This window comes from Apis dorsata, unplaced genomic scaffold, assembly GCF_000469605.1.
Source record: "Apis dorsata unplaced genomic scaffold, Apis dorsata 1.3 scaffold_787, whole genome shotgun sequence".
NCBI classification, from domain to species: domain Eukaryota; kingdom Metazoa; phylum Arthropoda; class Insecta; order Hymenoptera; family Apidae; genus Apis; species Apis dorsata.
Window position 1 is genome coordinate 209,350 of NW_006263931.1, and position 18,808 is coordinate 228,157.

The 18,808-nt window shown below is 29.5% G+C and overlaps 1 protein-coding gene across 9 annotated transcripts in view; it reads left to right on the top strand.

Moving 5' to 3' along the window:
• Positions 1-18,625, top strand: part of LOC102672511 (dynein heavy chain, cytoplasmic) — a 19,958-nt gene extending 1,333 nt beyond the window's left edge. Inside the window, exons 2-23 of one of the 9 annotated variants that reach the window (XM_006622869.2) lie at positions 232-749; positions 823-1,917; positions 2,003-2,138; positions 2,193-2,566; positions 2,740-2,775; positions 3,396-3,467; positions 3,577-6,927; positions 7,009-7,403; positions 7,479-7,789; positions 7,905-7,993; positions 8,181-8,210; positions 8,345-9,491; positions 9,585-10,080; positions 10,153-10,768; positions 10,860-11,654; positions 11,727-11,928; positions 12,079-12,274; positions 13,392-13,509; positions 13,590-13,961; positions 14,038-16,800; positions 17,186-17,383; positions 17,459-18,625. In XM_006622869.2, the coding sequence (XP_006622932.1) occupies positions 232-749; positions 823-1,917; positions 2,003-2,138; positions 2,193-2,566; positions 2,740-2,775; positions 3,396-3,467; positions 3,577-6,927; positions 7,009-7,403; positions 7,479-7,789; positions 7,905-7,993; positions 8,181-8,210; positions 8,345-9,491; positions 9,585-10,080; positions 10,153-10,768; positions 10,860-11,654; positions 11,727-11,928; positions 12,079-12,274; positions 13,392-13,509; positions 13,590-13,961; positions 14,038-16,800; positions 17,186-17,383; positions 17,459-17,893 (13,745 nt within the window). In that variant the 3' untranslated portion in view covers positions 17,894-18,625. Of the gene's footprint in view, positions 1-231; positions 750-822; positions 1,918-2,002; positions 2,139-2,192; positions 2,567-2,739; positions 2,776-3,395; positions 3,468-3,576; positions 6,928-7,008; positions 7,404-7,478; positions 7,790-7,904; positions 7,994-8,180; positions 8,211-8,344; positions 9,492-9,584; positions 10,081-10,152; positions 10,769-10,859; positions 11,655-11,726; positions 11,929-12,078; positions 12,275-12,756; positions 12,956-13,391; positions 13,510-13,589; positions 13,962-14,037; positions 16,801-17,185; positions 17,384-17,458 lie in introns of all 9 variants that reach the window. The other 8 variants (XM_006622868.2, XM_031513867.1, XM_006622871.2 and 5 more) reach the window with 8 other exon arrangements.
• Positions 18,626-18,808: the final 183 nt, after the last annotated feature.

Below are 18,808 nucleotides of genomic sequence, written 5' to 3' on the forward strand. Positions count from 1 at the left end.
TTTAAATTACATAACTTTTAAAAATATGAATTGACTAAGTTTTTTAATTAAATTCATTCTTTACTTTTTATAAATATATAATTTATTTATATTTTATTATTTATTTTAGATATAATATATAAATATAATATATTTATATATAGAATATTTATATTTCATAAATATTATATTAATATTTTGCAATATCATATATTTTAAATATTTTATTATATTTTATTTATTATTTTTCAGAGGAAGATAATAATGAAGGAGATGAAGAAAAAGAAAGTACAGTTTTTTATATATCAAATGAAATACATTTTACTAGTCCTAAAATGGCCTCCTTAGTTTTAACAAAACGTGGAGCAGTAATTGAAGCTGACAAGTCCATTCATTCACAGCTACGTTTAGTTACCTTTTCAGATGGACCACCATATGAAACATTGCATGCAATAAGCAAAACTATGGCACCATACTTTAAAAGTTATGTAAAAGAAACAGGTCGGGCAGATAGAGATGGTGATAAAATGGCACCATCTGTTGAAAAAAAAATAGCAGAACTTGAAATGGGTTTATTGCATTTACAACAAAATATAGATATTCCTGAGATTTCATTACAAATTCATCCACTTGTAGCACAAGTAATTAAACAATGTACAGAAGAAAATCGTAAACCAAAAGTTGCTGATTTTGGTGATAAAGTTGAAGATTCAACATTTTTAAATCAATTACAAAATGGTGTTAATAGATGGATAAAAGAAATTCAAAAGGTAGAAATATTATAAATGTTACAGTATTATGTATATATATATTATGTATTATATATATATTCATTTTTCATAGGTTACTAAATTAAATCGCGATCCTGAATCAGGTACTGCTTTACAAGAAATTTCTTTTTGGTTAAATTTGGAAAGAGCATTGCATCGAATACAAGAAAAACGAGAGAGTATAGAAATTACTTTAACACTTGATATTCTTAAGCATGGAAAAAGATTTCATGCAACTGTTAGTTTTGATATAGATACTGGCCTACAACAAGCTTTGGCTACTGTTAATGATTATAATCCATTAATGAAAGATTTTCCAATAAATGATTTATTATCAGCTACAGAACTTGAAAGAATAAGAACTAGTGTTCAACAAATATTTATGCATTTACGAAAAATCAGAAGTACAAAATATCCTGTTCAAAGAGTATTGAGATTGATAGAAGCTATTTCAAGAGATTTAGGACAGCAACTCCTAAAAGTATTAGGTACAAGAAGATTAATGCATATTCCATTTGATGAGTTTGAAAAAGTTATGGAACAATGTTTTGAAGTATTTAATACATGGGATGATGAATATGAGAAATTAACAGGATTATTAAGAGATATTGTGAAGAAAAAACGTGATGAACATATGAAAATGGTATGGAGAGTTTTACCAGCACATAAAAAATTACAAACTAGAATGGAACAAATGCGAAATTTCCGTCGACAACATGAACAACTCAGAACAGTAATTGTTCGTGTACTTAGACCTACTGTTCGTCAAAATAATAATAACGCTGCGATGGAGAATCCGGATAATGATAATGTAAAAGTTGAATTCGCTTTAGATGCAGCAGATGCAAACGCCATTAGTGAAGTAAATTTGGCATATGAAAATGTAAAAGAAATCGATTGTCTTGATATTACTAAAGAAGGCGTTGAATCTTGGAAAGCTGCTGTCCGGAGATATGAAGAACGTATTGAAAGAGTTGAAGCAAGAATTACAGCACATCTTCGAGATCAATTAGGTACTGCAAAGAATGCAAATGAAATGTTTAGAATTTTTTCACGTTTTAATGCACTTTTTGTAAGGCCACATATTCGAGGCGCCATTAGAGAATATCAAACACAGCTAATACAAAGAGTAAAAGATGATATTGAAGCATTACATGAAAAGTTTAAGGTATAAAAATAGAGAACTAAAAATATAAAAGAAAACTAAAACTTTATTTATTAACTTTTATAAATAGTTATATTATTAATTTTAGGTTCAATATGCACAAAGCAAGTGTTGCAGAATGAGTATAGTTAGAGATTTACCACCTGTTGCTGGCTCTATTATCTGGGTTAAACAAATTGATTATCAGCTTACAATGTATTTAAAACGAGTTGAAGATGTTTTAGGTAAATATTAATATTTTTTTCATATATTTAGATATTAACATTTTTATTTTATAGGAAAAGGATGGGAAACTCATATTGAAGGTCAAAAATTAAAAGCTGATGGAGATAGTTTTCGTATGAAATTATCAACTCAGGAAATTTTTGATGAATGGGCACGTAAAGTGCAACAAAGAAATCTTGGCGTAACTGGAAGAATTTTTACAATAGAAAATGTACGGTCACGAACTGGTCGTGGCAATGTGTTAAAGTTGAAAGTGAATTTTCTTCCTGAAATTATTACATTATCGAAGGAAGTAAGAAATTTAAAAAATCTTGGTTTTCGTGTACCTTTGCCAATTGTGAATAGAGCACATCAAGCAAATCAATTATATCCTTTTGCCATCAGCTTGATTGAGAGTATTAGAACCTATGAAAGAACGCTTGAAAAGGTAATTTTTATATTTTTTATTCACTATTACAAAAATATAATTGATATATGACAAGCAATTCAAAATTTTAAAAATACAAATGAAAGAATAGATAAATAGGGAATAGAAGCAGGATTAAAATATATATTAGTAATATTGATGTTTTTAATTTCTTGGATGTCCAATATTTTTAGCTTACCAATCGGAGTCCCCACTGCCCCGCACTGAAGGTAGTCATATATGATGCTTTCAGGAATTATGCATCTTGCCTATATTTGCGAATTATTATTGTATGCCTGCTTAGCTCTTGTAGAAACATATGTATTGCAAGATGTTATGATTTTATTTTAGTAAATTAAATAATTGAAAAAAATAAAAGTATGAATAGATGAAATATAAGATATGCGGGAATTCTAAAAAATTCAAGTTTTTTCATTTTTAATTAAAATATTAAAATATTAAAATTTATATTTAAATTAATATTAAAATAATATATCTTTATTCATTTTAATATATCTAATTTCGTTGGTTTTTTAATATTTTATAAAAATCTCAAATTATATGATTATATGTAATAATTTGAAAAGTTTGATTGGCCATATATACCAAATGTTGCTTGTAATTGATATAGTAATACCTATATTTCTCCTTTTGTAATAAGTTAATTATAAATGAAAATTGTTATATAATTTTTTTAGTACAAGCTATATGAACATGTAAAATTTTTATTTGCCTTCTTGTCTGTATATTATTGAATGATAAATGATAATTTATGTCGTAAAATTGTATTAGTATGATTGATAATATGATTTTTTAAAAATTGTATTTCATAATTTATTTTTCTTTATAGATTGAAGATAAAGCCAGTATCATACCTTTGGTTGCTGGAATGCGTAATGATGTATTATCACTTATTTCTGAAGTAAGTATTTTATGCAATTATATATAAAATTATATAATATTGTATTATAAATTTTATCATTTTTATCATAACTATTATATAATTATTATTATTTTATTTTTTAATTCAGGGAATTGCTTTAATTTGGGAAAGTTATAAATTAGATCAATATGTGCAACGTCTTTCTGATGCTGTTGTTTCATTTCAAGAAAAAGTAGAAGATCTTGTGGTAGTTGAAGAGCAATTAGATGTTGATGTGCGATCTCTTGAAACATGTCCATATTCAGCAAATACATTTGCTGATATACTTTCCAAAATTCAAAAAGCCGTAGATGAATTATCTTTAAAAAATTATTCAAATTTGACTATTTGGGTATCTAGACTTGATGAAGAAGTAGAAAAAAATTTAGCAGCCAGATTAGAAGCTGGAATAAAAGCTTGGACTGATGCACTAACTGGTCAAAAGAAAGAAGTAGATCTAAGTATGGATACGGATGCACCATCTCAACCAACTCATAAACCCGGCGGTGATCCAAAAATTCAAAATCAAATACATGAAGTTCGTATAACAAATCAAACAATGTATTTGTATCCAAGCATTGAAGATGCGAGATTTCAAATAATGCAACAATTATTTGCATGGCAAGCTATTGTTACTTCTCAAATTCGACTTCAAAGTTCAAGATATCAAGTAGGTTTAGATAAACCTGAGTCAGGTACTTACAGAAATTTATTAACGAAATTACCTAGTGGAAAACAACCTTTGGAAGCAGCTTATGAAGCAGTTGAATCTAAAATGAAAGATATTGCCGATTATGTAGATCAATGGTTACGTTATCAAGCACTTTGGGATTTACAACCTGATAATTTATATGGAAAATTAGGAGAAAATATAAATTTATGGATGAAATGTTTGAATGATATTAAAAAAACTAGAGCTACATTTGATACATCAGATACTAGGCGAGAATTTGGACCTGTTATCATTGATTTTGCAAAAGTACAAAGTAAAGTATCTTTGAAATATGATTCATGGCACAAAGAAACATTGGGTAAATTTGGAACACTTCTCGGCAATGAAATGGCAAGTTTCCATGCACAAGTATCAAAATCTAGAAGTGATTTAGAACAACAATCTATTGAAGCTGCAAGTACTTCAGATGCAGTTGGATTTATAACTTATGTTCAATCTTTGAAGCGTAAAATGAAAGTCTGGGAGAAACAAGTTGATATATATCGTGAAGGTCAAAGAATATTAGAACGTCAAAGATTTCAATTTCCTTCTTCATGGTTGCATGTAGATAATATAGAGGGTGAATGGGGTGCATTTAATGAAATAATTAAGAGGAAAGATACAAGCATACAAACACAAGTTGCGTCGTTACAGATGAAAATTGTAGCGGAAGATAAGGCAGTTGAAATAAGAACTACTGATTTCCTTAGTGATTGGGAAAGAGGAAAACCAGTTGAAGGTCATTTACGGCCAGATGATGCATTGCAACAATTACAATTATTTGAAAGCAAATTTGCTAGATTAAAAGAGGAAAGAGACAATGTGGCAAAAGCTAAAGAAGCTTTAGAATTACAAGAACCAGGAGCAGTATCAACTAGTGAAGATAGAATGCAAGTAGTATTTGAAGAACTTCAAGATTTGAGAGGGGTTTGGTCCGAATTATCAAAAATATGGGCACAAATTGATGATACACGAGAGAAACCATGGTTATCTGTTCAGCCAAGAAAATTACGTCAACAATTAGATGCAATGATGGCACAATTAAAAGAATTACCAGCTAGATTAAGACAATATTCTTCATATGAATATGTTAAAAAAATGTTACAAAGTTACACTAAAGTTAATATGTTAATTTTTGAGTTAAAATCTGATGCTTTAAAAGAGAGACATTGGAAACAATTAACAAAACAATTACGAGTAAATTGGGTATTGAGTGAACTTACTCTTGGTCAAGTTTGGGATGTAAATTTACAAAAAAATGAAGGAATAGTAAAAGATATTATTCTTGTTGCTCAAGGTGAGATGGCATTAGAAGAATTTTTAAAACAAGTTCGAGAATCTTGGCAAACTTATGAATTGGATTTAATAAATTATCAAAATAAATGTAAACTAATTCGTGGTTGGGATGATCTCTTCAATAAAGTTAAAGAACATATTAATTCTGTAGCTGCTATGAAACTTTCACCTTATTATAAAGTATTTGAAGAAGAAGCATTGACTTGGGAAGAAAAATTAAATAGAATCAATGCATTATTTGATGTATGGATAGATGTTCAACGTCGTTGGGTGTACTTAGAAGGCATTTTTTCAGGAAGTGCTGACATTAAAACATTATTGCCTGTTGAAACATCACGTTTTCAAAGTATTAGTTCCGAATTTCTTAGCTTAATGAAAAAAGTTTCTAAATCTCCAATGGTAATGGACGTTTTAAATATTCCTGGTGTACAAAGAGCACTTGAACGTTTAGCTGATTTACTTGGAAAAATACAAAAAGCTTTAGGAGAATATCTTGAAAGAGAACGTACATCATTTCCGCGATTTTATTTCGTGGGTGATGAAGATTTATTAGAAATTATCGGTAATAGTAAAAATATCGCAAGATTACAAAAACATTTTAAAAAAATGTTTGCTGGGGTAGCAGCTATCCTTTTGAATGAAGATAACACTGTTATTACTGGTATTGCTTCTCGTGAAGGAGAAGAAGTACTTTTCCAAAATCCTGTATCAACTATTGATCATCCGAAAATCAATGAATGGTTGACACTTGTTGAAAAAGAAATGAGAGTTACATTAGCATCGAGTCTTGCAAGAGCAGTACAAGATATTAAACAGTTCAAAGATGGAAATATTAATCCTCAAGCATTTATGACATGGTGTGATAATTATCAAGCTCAAATTATAGTTTTAGCTGCTCAGATTTTGTGGTCAGAAGATGTTGAAGCTGCATTGCATGAATCACAAAATGATCCAAGTAAAAATTCATTAGAAAGAGTATTACTTCAAGTCGAAGGTACATTAAATGTTTTAGCAGATTCTGTTCTTCAAGAACAGCCTCCGTTAAGACGAAAAAAGTTAGAGCATTTAATTAATGAATTTGTACATAAACGCACAGTAACTAGAAGATTAATTGCAAATAAAGTTTCTAATCCAAAAGCATTTGAATGGCTATGTGAAATGAGATTTTATTTTGATCCAAGACAAACCGAAGTTTTGCAACAACTTACGATACATATGGCAAATGCGAAATTTTATTATGGATTTGAATATTTAGGAGTGCAAGATAGATTAGTACAAACACCTTTGACAGATAGATGTTATTTAACAATGACTCAAGCTTTAGAAGCTCGTCTTGGAGGTTCTCCATTTGGACCAGCTGGAACAGGAAAAACTGAATCGGTTAAAGCTCTTGGTCATCAACTTGGAAGATTTGTATTGGTATTTAATTGCGATGAAACATTCGACTTTCAGGTAGATAATAATTATGGAAGCTATTTATATATAAATCTATATTATTTTTATATTCTAGTAATGTCTTATTTGTTTTATTAGGCCATGGGTCGTATTTTTGTTGGTCTTTGTCAAGTTGGAGCATGGGGTTGTTTTGACGAATTTAATCGTCTTGAAGAGCGTATGCTTTCAGCTGTTTCTCAACAAGTACAAACTATTCAGGAAGCATTAAAAAGTCAAATGGAAGGAAAGAAAGAAGGAACACTTTGTGTAGAATTAGTTGGAAAACAAGTTAAAGTATCTACTGATATGGCAATCTTCATCACAATGAATCCAGGTTATGCTGGACGATCAAATCTTCCCGATAATTTAAAAAAACTCTTTAGATCATTAGCTATGACTACCCCAGATAGGCAGTTAATTGCTGAAGTTATGCTTTTTAGTCAAGGATTTAGATCAGCTGAAAAATTAGCATGCAAAATTGTACCATTTTTCAAGTGAGTTTTTTATGTTCATTTATTATTGAAATATACGTTTCCTTTTTGTTGCTAAATATATGATTTTATTATTAGATTATGTGATGAACAACTTTCTAATCAATCTCATTATGATTTTGGTCTTCGAGCACTTAAATCTGTACTTATTTCTGCTGGAAATGTTAAACGTGATCGAATTCAAAAAATTAAGGAAGGTATGCAGAATCGTGGCGAAACTAATATTGACGAAGCTTCCATTGCTGAAAACTTACCAGAACAAGAAATTTTGATACAATCCGTTTGTGAAACAATGGTACCAAAATTAGTTGCTGAAGATATTCCATTATTATTTAGTTTACTTAATGACGTATTCCCGAATGTAAATTACACGCGTGCTGAAATGAAAGGTATTTATTATATTAAAAATTATATTTTAATATCTTACGTCTTTAGTATTTTTTATTTGCATACTATAATTAAATTTTTACTTTTATGTATTATAAATAAAATATATATTCATAGGATTAAAAGATCAGATTAGAAAGGTATGCATGGAAGAATATTTTGTATGTGGTGAAGGCGACGAACAAGGAGGAGCTTGGCAGGAAAAGGTAATATAACATTATAATATTATAACAGATATAAATAATCATCTTTGCATTATCTCTTTATATCATTGTTATGAATAATAGCGTAAAAAAATAATATATTAAAATCATAAAAATTTTATTTTTTCTGAAAATATATATAAGATAATGGTTTCTTAATTCTTAAATTTTTTATCATATGCAACTTCAGGATATGGTCGGTGAGACCTGGGTAGAAAAGGTGAGACAAAAATTAAGCTGTGAATAATATTGCATGGCCAGTATTTTGTAATCCATAGATAATATTCTATTTCATAAATTCATGATTTCATGTTTTTATTTTTGATAGTTACTTTTATAAAATATTTTATTTAGGTATTGCAACTTTACCAAATTTGTAATTTAAATCATGGTTTAATGATGGTTGGTCCCAGTGGTTCTGGAAAAACGACAGCATGGAAAGTATTGTTAAAAGCTTTAGAAAGATTTGAAGGCATAGAAGGAGTAGCCCATGTAATCGATCCTAAAGCTATTAGCAAAGAAACATTGTATGGTGTATTAGATCCGAATACACGCGAATGGACAGACGGACTTTTTACACATATTCTTAGAAAAATTATAGATAATGTAAGAGGAGAAATTAATAAACGACAATGGATTATATTTGATGGTGATGTTGATCCAGAATGGGTTGAAAATCTAAATTCTGTACTCGACGATAATAAATTACTTACATTACCAAATGGCGAACGTTTAAGTTTACCTCCAAATGTGAGAGTTATGTTTGAAGTGCAAGATTTAAAATATGCCACATTGGCTACTGTTTCTCGTTGCGGTATGGTTTGGTTTTCTGAAGATGTACTTTCCACAGAGATGATATTTGAAAATTATATGTTACGTTTAAAAAATATACCTCTGGAAGATGGAGAAGAAGATAATCTTGGTAAAAAAGCAACAGAAAAAGATGATACTATGTCTCCTGCCTTATCAGTGCAAAGAGAAATTGCTAGCATTTTACAAAGTTATTTTGCTCCAGATGGATTGGTAGTAAGATGTTTGGAATATGCTATGAAACAAGAACATATAATGGATTTTACACGATTGCGAGCATTAAGCTCTTTATTTTCCATGTTAAATCAAGCAGTGCGTAATGTTTTACAATATAATCATTCACATACAGATTTTCCTTTACCAAGTGAACAATTGGAACGTTATATGCCAAAATGCTTGGTATATGCATTATTGTGGAGTTTTGCAGGTGATGCGAAACTAAAAGTTAGATCTGATTTGGGAGATTTTGCTAGATCTATTACAACTATACCTCTTCCAACACAAAGCAATATCCCTATCATTGATTTTGAAGTAAGCATTCATGGTGAATGGTTACCTTGGAGTAATAAAGTTCCGCAAATCGAAGTGGAAACACATAAGGTTGCTAGTCCAGATATTGTTGTACCTACTTTAGACACAGTAAGGCATGAGAGCTTACTTTATACATGGTTAGCAGAACACAAACCAATAGGTAATATGTTATATTTATAAAAATAGTTATAAAACTTTATGAAATATTTTATATACACATAATGAAAAAAATTATTTAACTTAACTTTTATAGTACTTTGTGGACCACCTGGATCTGGTAAAACTATGACACTTTTTTCCGCTTTACGTGCTTTACCTGATATGGAAGTTGTTGGATTAAACTTTTCATCTGCTACTACACCTGAATTACTATTAAAAACTTTTGATCATTATTGTGAATATCGTAAAACACCTAATGGTGTTGTACTTTCACCAGTACAATTAGGCAAATGGCTGGTTCTATTTTGTGATGAAATCAATTTACCTGATATGGATAATTACGGAACACAACGAGTAATTTCATTTCTCAGACAATTGGTAGAACATAGAGGTTTCTATCGAACTAGTGATCAAGCATGGGTTACTTTAGAAAGAATTCAATTTGTTGGAGCTTGTAATCCTCCAACAGATCCAGGTAGAAAACCTCTTAGTCATAGATTCTTACGACATGTTCCAGTTATATATGTTGATTATCCAGGAGAAACATCTTTAAAACAAATTTATGGTACATTTACACGAGCTATGCTTAGGTAAGAATAATTAATTTAGTATTAAATGATCGCATTAAAATTATGTGAAAATTATGTGATTTATAACTTTAGATTAACACCTTCTTTACGAGGATATGCAGAACCTTTAACAAATGCAATGGTAGAATTTTATTTAGCTTCACAAGAAAGATTTACTCAAGATATGCAACCACATTATGTTTATTCTCCTCGTGAAATGACACGTTGGGTACGAGGAATTTGTGAAGCTATTAGGCCTCTTGATAATTTGTCAGTTGAAGGTTTAGTACGCTTATGGGCACACGAGGCTCTTCGTTTATTCCAAGACAGATTAGTGGAGGATTCTGAAAGAGCCTGGACAAATAAAAATATTGATACTGTTGCTATGAAACATTTTATGGGTGTCGATAAAGAAAAAGCATTAACCAGACCTATTCTATATAGTAATTGGTTATCTAAAGATTATGTGCCAGTCAATAGACAAGAATTACGGGATTATGTTAGAGCAAGATTGAAAGTATTTTATGAAGAAGAATTGGATGTTCCTTTAGTACTTTTTGATGAAGTTCTTGAACATGTTTTACGGATTGACAGAATTTTCCGTCAACCTCAGGGACATTTATTACTTATTGGTGTTTCTGGAGCTGGTAAAACAACTCTGTCTAGATTCGTTGCTTGGATGAATGGTTTATCTATTTTTCAAATAAAAGTATGTACTTTTGTTTTTGTTGTAATTGTAATTGTTTGTAATTGTATATTTTAAAAAAATTTCGATTAATTTAATGTTTTTTATATTAAAGGTTCATAATAAATATACTGGTGAAGATTTTGACGAAGATTTGCGTCAAGTTTTAAGACGATCAGGTTGTAAAGATGAAAAAATAGCATTTATTCTTGATGAGTCTAATGTTCTGGATTCCGGTTTTCTTGAACGCATGAATACATTGCTCGCAAATGGAGAAGTACCTGGTTTATTTGAAGGTGATGAGTATACAACTCTTATGACACAATGTAAAGAAGGAGCGCAACGTGAAGGTCTTATGTTAGATTCCAACGAAGAACTTTATAAATGGTTTACTGGTCAAGTTATGAAAAATTTGCATGTAGTATTTACAATGAATCCCAGCACAGATGGTCTTAAAGATCGAGCTGCAACATCACCTGCACTGTTCAATAGATGTGTGTTAAATTGGTTTGGTGATTGGTCAGATAATGCACTCTTCCAAGTTGGTAAAGAATTTACCAGTCGTGTGGATTTGGAAAGACCTATGTGGAAATGTCCAGATTTTTTCCCTTCAGTTTGTTCTTTAATTCCATCACAACCTTCTCATAGAGATGCTGTAATAAATGCTTGTGTTTATGTACATCAAACATTACACAAAGCTAATGCTAGACTTGCAAAACGAAGTGGTAGAACAATGGCTATCACTCCTCGTCATTATTTAGATTTTATCAATCATTTTGTAAAATTATATCAAGAAAAAAGAAGTGATTTAGAAGAGCAACAGTTACATCTAAATGTTGGTTTAAGTAAGATTGCAGAAACAGTAGAACAAGTGGAAGAAATGCAAAAAAGTTTAGCTATCAAATCTCAGGTAATTAAATGAGATTAAATTATATGAAAAAAATTTTTTGCAATCTTTTTTCACAATAAATCTTGTATATAGGAACTACATGCAAAGAATGAAGCTGCAAATGCAAAGTTACGACAAATGGTTAAAGATCAACAGGAAGCAGAGAAGAAAAAAGTACAAAGTCAAGAAATTCAGCAGCAATTGGCAATACAAACTGTGGCTATTAATCAAAAGAGAGATGATGTTATGGCTGATTTAGCACAAGTTGAACCAGCTGTCATCGATGCACAAAATGGTATGTATTATTTATATTCTAATTATTTTAATTGTTGCAATGAATATAAATGATCATAATATTTGTGATATATAATTGGAATTGGTGCTGTATTTTGAATACATAAAACATATGGCGCGCATTATGCTTAAATATTTGCAATGAGTATAGCTGTCAAGGGGATAAAACGACAATATCTTGTCGAAATTCGATCAATGGCAAATCCTCCAAACATCGTAAAACTAGCTTTAGAATCTATATGCCTATTACTTGAAGAAAATGCTACTGATTGGAAACAAATTCGTGCTATCATTATGAAGGATAGCTTTATACCGACCATCGTCAACTTCAACACAGAAAACATCACGTAAGAAATGATTCTGGATCTGCTGAACGTTCAATGCTCGAGTGGGAATTTATCAAGGCAGATACTATTCTATAACCGCTTGATATACATGTTACGTCTTTTGGCTGAATACAACTCACCTACGTATAGCATACGTTCTTATAAGTAAAACAAAACATTTTAAAATATAATTGTTTTGAAATACTACATTCATATTATAGATTCAATTCATTTTTAATTTTATTTTAAATTCAATATATGAATTTTTTAATATTTTAGAAATAATTATAAGGACGTGACATAATACGTAAATAATATGTTGTTGCTGTAAATAAAATATATCGTGTTTTTTTATTTCTAACTGTCTATAGGTCATTTAAAACAACGCGCAGCCGGTCAGGGAGCTTTTTTCGCGTAACATCGTTATAACTGTTCTAATTTCTAATTGCACATGCCTGCACATTATTTTTGTACTATATGAAATCGTTTCGTTTTTCGTATAGCGGTGAAATCGATAAAGAAACAACATTTAGTCGAAGTTCGGTCCATGGCGAATCCGCCGGCGATCGTGAAGGTTGCATTGGAGTCTATCTGCTTATTGCTCGGTGAAAATGCCAGTGATTGGAAATCTATCCGCGCTGTCATCATGAGAGACAATTTTATCAATACTATTGTCTCTAATTTCAGTACTGAGGATATTACGTAAGCATGCTTTCATTGTTTGTTTTATCCTTATAAATGGTTTAATTCTTTAATTTAGGGATCAGCGAACACGGTTCGTTGATGCAAATATATTCTAAAACAACAATTAAATAAATGATTAACGAAAAGAAAAATGAATTATTTATGAGTGTCAAAAAAATGTGTAAATACTAATATTCGTTTTATGTATCTACAACTAATCTTTGTGCTTGCTGATCTCAAATTTAAAAAAATGTTGAATAAATTTACACAAAGCACAATTGATACTTAGAGCATGTGAACGATAATTGACAAACTCGTTACTAACCAAAATTATGTATATAATATATAGTATATAATATATAATATATGCTAAAATGTTACTTGAAATTTAAAAAATAAATTTATTAAATATTGAGTTAAAAAATTAAAAAAAATTTTTTAAACATTTGTTTAGTGATGAAGTGAGAGAGAAAATGAAGAATCGTTATTTAAGTAATCCCGATTATAATTTTGAAAAAGTTAATCGAGCCAGTATGGCTTGTGGACCTCTTGTTAAATGGGCTACTGCACAAGTAAGCATATATGATATAAATTTAATTTCTCAAAAAAAAAAAAAACTATAATTAAAAATATATAATTTATAAAATTTTAGATCGAATATGCAGATATGTTAAAACGAGTAGAACCTTTAAGAGATGAACTTCATTCATTAGAGCGACAGGCTGAAACAAATAAGCAAAAAGGTGAAGAGGTGAAAAATTTGATTGCTCAATTGGAACAAAGTATAGCTTCATATAAAGAAGAATATGCTCAACTGATATCTCAAGCACAAGCTATCAAAGCTGATTTAGAAAGCGTACAAGCTAAAGTGGATCGTTCTATTGCCTTACTGAAATCTTTAGTAATTGAAAGAGAACGTTGGGAAGCAACTAGTGAAACATTCAAAAGTCAAATGTCTACAATTATTGGAGATGTACTTTTATCATCTGCTTTTCTAGCATATGCTGGATATTTTGATCAACATGTAAATGATTTAATAATTATAATTATATATATTTTTCTTTATAGAATAATGACACATATATTTTGATTTCTTTCAGTATCGACAAAATTTGTTCAGTACTTGGTGTCAACATTTACAACATGCAAATCTACAATTCCGGCCAGATATAGCAAGAACGGAATATCTCTCAAATCCTGATGAACGTTTGAGATGGCAAGCTAATGCTTTACCAACAGATGATCTTTGTACCGAAAATGCTATTATGTTGAAACGCTTTAATAGATATCCGTTAATTATTGATCCATCTGGACAAGCAACAGAATTTATTATGAATGAATTTAAAGATCGAAAGATTACAAAAACAAGTTTCTTAGATGATTCGTTCAGAAAAAATTTGGAGAGTGCATTACGCTTTGGAAATCCTTTATTGGTACAAGATGTTGAAAATTATGATCCGATATTAAATCCTGTTCTAAATAGAGAATTAAGAAGAACAGGAGGTCGTGTGTTAATCACACTTGGAGATCAAGATATTGATCTTTCACCATCTTTCGTAATCTTTTTATCGACAAGAGATCCAACAGTAGAATTCCCACCTGATATTTGTTCTCGCGTTACCTTTGTAAACTTTACTGTTACTAGAAGTTCATTGCAAAGTCAATGTTTAAATCAAGTTTTGAAAGCCGAACGTCCGGATATTGATGAAAAAAGATCTGATTTATTAAAATTACAAGGAGAATTTCATTTGCGTCTAAGACAACTTGAAAAATCTTTGTTACAAGCATTGAATGATGCTAAAGGAAAAATTCTTGATGATGATTCTGTGATAACTACTCTTGAAACTTTAAAACAAGAAGCGGCTGATATTAGTAAAAAAGTTGAAGAAACAGATAAAGTAATAGGAGAAATTGAAACAGTTTCTCAACAATATATGCCTTTATCTCAAGCTTGTTCAAATATGTATTTTACAATGGACAGTTTGAATCAAGTACACTTTTTATATCAATATTCTTTGAAAATGTTTTTAGATGTGTTTACATCTGTTTTATCTCAAAATCCAAGACTATCTAATATATCGGATTATACCCAAAGATTATCAGTTATTACAAGTGATTTATTTTCTGCTTGTTATGAACGTGTTGCACGTGGAATGTTACACACAGATAGATTAACATTTGCATTGTTGTTATGTAGAATTCATTTGAAAGGTATCGCTACAGAATCTACTTATGACAGTGAATTTACATTTTTCTTACGTGGCAAAGAAGGTGTATTGAATATAAGAGATCCTATCATGCCTAATTTGAGTTCAGAGCAACAAGAAGCTCTGATGCGTCTGAGTCTTAGATTGCCTGCCTTCAAAAAATTACGTGAAAAAATTCAAGAAAATATAGAATTTAATACCTGGTTACAATCACCAACTCCTGAGACATGTGTGCCAAAGCTTTGGGATGAAGAGAAACCATTGACTCCAACTGGAACGGCCATGCATCAATTATTAATAATACAAGCATTCCGACCAGATCGTGTAATAGCTGCTGCGTCTTTAGTAGTAATTTCCGCATTAGGAGAATCTTTTATGGCTGCTGCAGAAGCAGAACTTGATTTTGCTTCTGTAGTTGAGAATGAATTAAAAGCTACTGTACCCGCTTTGCTTTGTTCAGTACCTGGTTTTGATGCTTCTGGTCGGGTAGATGATTTAGCAGCTGAATCAGGCAAACAAATAGCCAGTATCGCAATAGGATCTGCAGAAGGATTTAATCAAGCAGATAGAGCGATAAATATGGCTGTTAAAGCTGGTAGATGGGTATTATTGAAAAATGTTCACTTAGCACCACAGTGGTTAGTACAACTTGAAAAAAAATTGCATAGTTTACAACCACATACTAGCTTTAGATTATTTTTGACTATGGAAATTAATCCAAAAGTACCAGTTAATCTACTTAGAGCTGGCAGAATATTTGTCTTCGAACCACCTCCTGGAATTAGAGCGAATTTATTACGAACATTTAGTACGGTGCCGGCATCAAGAATGATGAAAGTACCTAATGAAAGAGCTCGTCTTTATTTCTTATTGGCATGGTTCCATGCTATTGTTCAAGAACGACTTCGTTACGCACCATTAGGATGGGCCAAGCATTATGAATTCAATGAAAGTGATTTGAGAGTAGCTTGTGATACTTTGGATACATGGATAGAAGCTACTGCTATGGGTAGAACTAATTTGCCTCCAGAAAAAGTACCTTGGGATGCTTTAGTGACATTACTTTCTCAATGTATATACGGTGGTAAAATTGATAATGATTTTGATCAACGTCTTCTTGCATCATTTCTTCGGAAACTTTTTACTCCAAGATCTTTTGAAACTGATTTTGCATTAGTTGCTAATATTGATGGTCTACAAGGAGGTCAACGACATATTACTATGCCAGATGGTACTAGACGTGATCATTTCCTTAAATGGATCGAGTCATTATCTGATAGACAAACACCTTCATGGCTTGGATTACCGAATAATGCAGAAAAAGTATTACTCACAACTAGAGGTACAGATTTAGTATCTAAACTATTGAAGATGCAACAATTAGAAGACGAAGATGAATTAGCATATTCTAACGAAGAATCATTGGATACACCTAGAGAAGCAGAAGCTGATGGTCGTCCATCATGGATGAGAACATTACACAATTCGGCATCAACGTGGTTACAATTACTTCCAAAAAATTTGCCAACATTAAAAAGAACTGTAGAAAATATAAAAGATCCTCTCTATAGGTATTTTGAAAGAGAAGTTAATAGTGGTGCTAAATTGCTACAAGATGTAATTCATGATTTAGAAGATGTTGTTTTAATTTGTCAGGTATTATTCCAGATTCATTAATTTAATTATTAAATTTTTGCTGAAAATTAATATTTAAAATAATATCGCATTTTAAATATCTATTATGTTTAATATATATATATATTTTCATTCAAGTTCTTAAATATAATTGTGAAAAAATATCATTCATCATTTTGCAAAAATATTTAAAAATACATAAAAATTGAATCTATATAATAATTCTAATATATATAATTTTTATTCAAAAATTTTATTAAATTTTTTTAAAATAACAATTTTTTTAAAATTTTCAAATTTTCAAAAAATCAAATTGAATAATTTGAAAAAATTATTAAGATTTTTAATATTAAAAATTAATAATTAATTTTCTTGTTTTAAATATGTCTTGTGTTTTTTTTTATAGGGTAAAAAGAAGCAAACTAATTATCATAGAACTATGTTGTCAGAATTAGTAAAAGGTATTTTACCAGGTGGATGGAGACGATATACAGTACCAAGAGGATGTACTGTAATACAATGGATAACAGATTTTAGTCACAGAGTATCACAATTACAAGAAGTTTCACGATTAGTATCTCAAGGAGGAGCTAAAGAAATTAAGGTTTGTTTGTTTAATTTATTATATAATTATTTTGGTATATAAAATTATTTTTATTTATTGTAATTATTTTTTCAGAGTTTTCCCGTTTGGCTTGGGGGGTTATTAAATCCTGAAGCTTATATTACGGCAACAAGACAATGTATAGCACAAGCAAACAGTTGGTCATTAGAGGAACTTCAACTTGATGTAACTATAGGGGACAGTGATAATATTGCAACGGACGATTGTTCGTTCGCTGTAACAGGTCTTAAATTGCAAGGAGCACAATGTAAAGATAATCAATTATATTTAACTTCAACTATAATGACCGATTTGCCAGTGACTATGTTAAGATGGATACGATCTGCCACCGATGATGTACGAAAGGGCAAATTGTCTTTACCAGTTTATCTTAATAGTACACGTACTGAATTACTTTTTACTGTTGATTTAAATATTGCTCCTAGTCAAGATCCTCATAGTTTTTATGAAAGAGGAGTTGCTGTTCTTACATCTACTGCTTTGAATTAATACTTATAAAATTAGTGAAATGCGATGTTTAACAAATAATGATTATAAAATTCTATAGGAATGGGCAAATGAATTTTTCAGAATTGAAGTAGTAAAAGATCTCCACATATTTTAATGTTTCCTAAAACTGTTTATTAATCTATTCATTTTTAGTTATAAGATATAAAATATTATAAATTAATTAACTAATATAATATTCTATTATCTGTTCATATGATTTCACAAATGACTTATTAATAATAAAAGTTTGCCCAATTTCTTCTAATATACTAATTGAATATATAATAAAAATTATTATTTATCGCTTTAAAATATTTTCTAGCACAAGATTCTACATTCAGTGAAGTGAAACATTTTATTCAATAATTAATAAAATACAAAATATCCATTTTAGAATTGATGTTTCTATTACAAGATTGTAATATACATAAATAATTTTTTTTAGATATGTTTTTATATATGTTTAAAACTAAAAAGATTGTCTTCTGTAATAAATTTATTTTTTGTTCTTTTAAATGTAAGTATTATTGTAAAATTTACATTATTTGAATGGTATCTTATAAAAAAATTTAATATGCAATTTTTAATATGCAATTTTTAATTGTTATTAAAAAAGTAAAATGAATATCATTAAAATGCTTTGTACTTTTGCTTTAATCAAATATATTAATAATAATATCTATTTCTGTAACTATGCGAAATTAAATATAATACTAATATTTAAAATGTGAATGTTGTTTAAATTTCATCATTATCAAATTAAATATTATAGAAGTACTACAAATTTAAAAAAAAAATTTTATTATGATCCATAATATTAGATATAACAATTATACATATGAAATAAATATTTGTATAATATATATATAATATACATATAATTATTATATTATATATATATAATATACATATAAT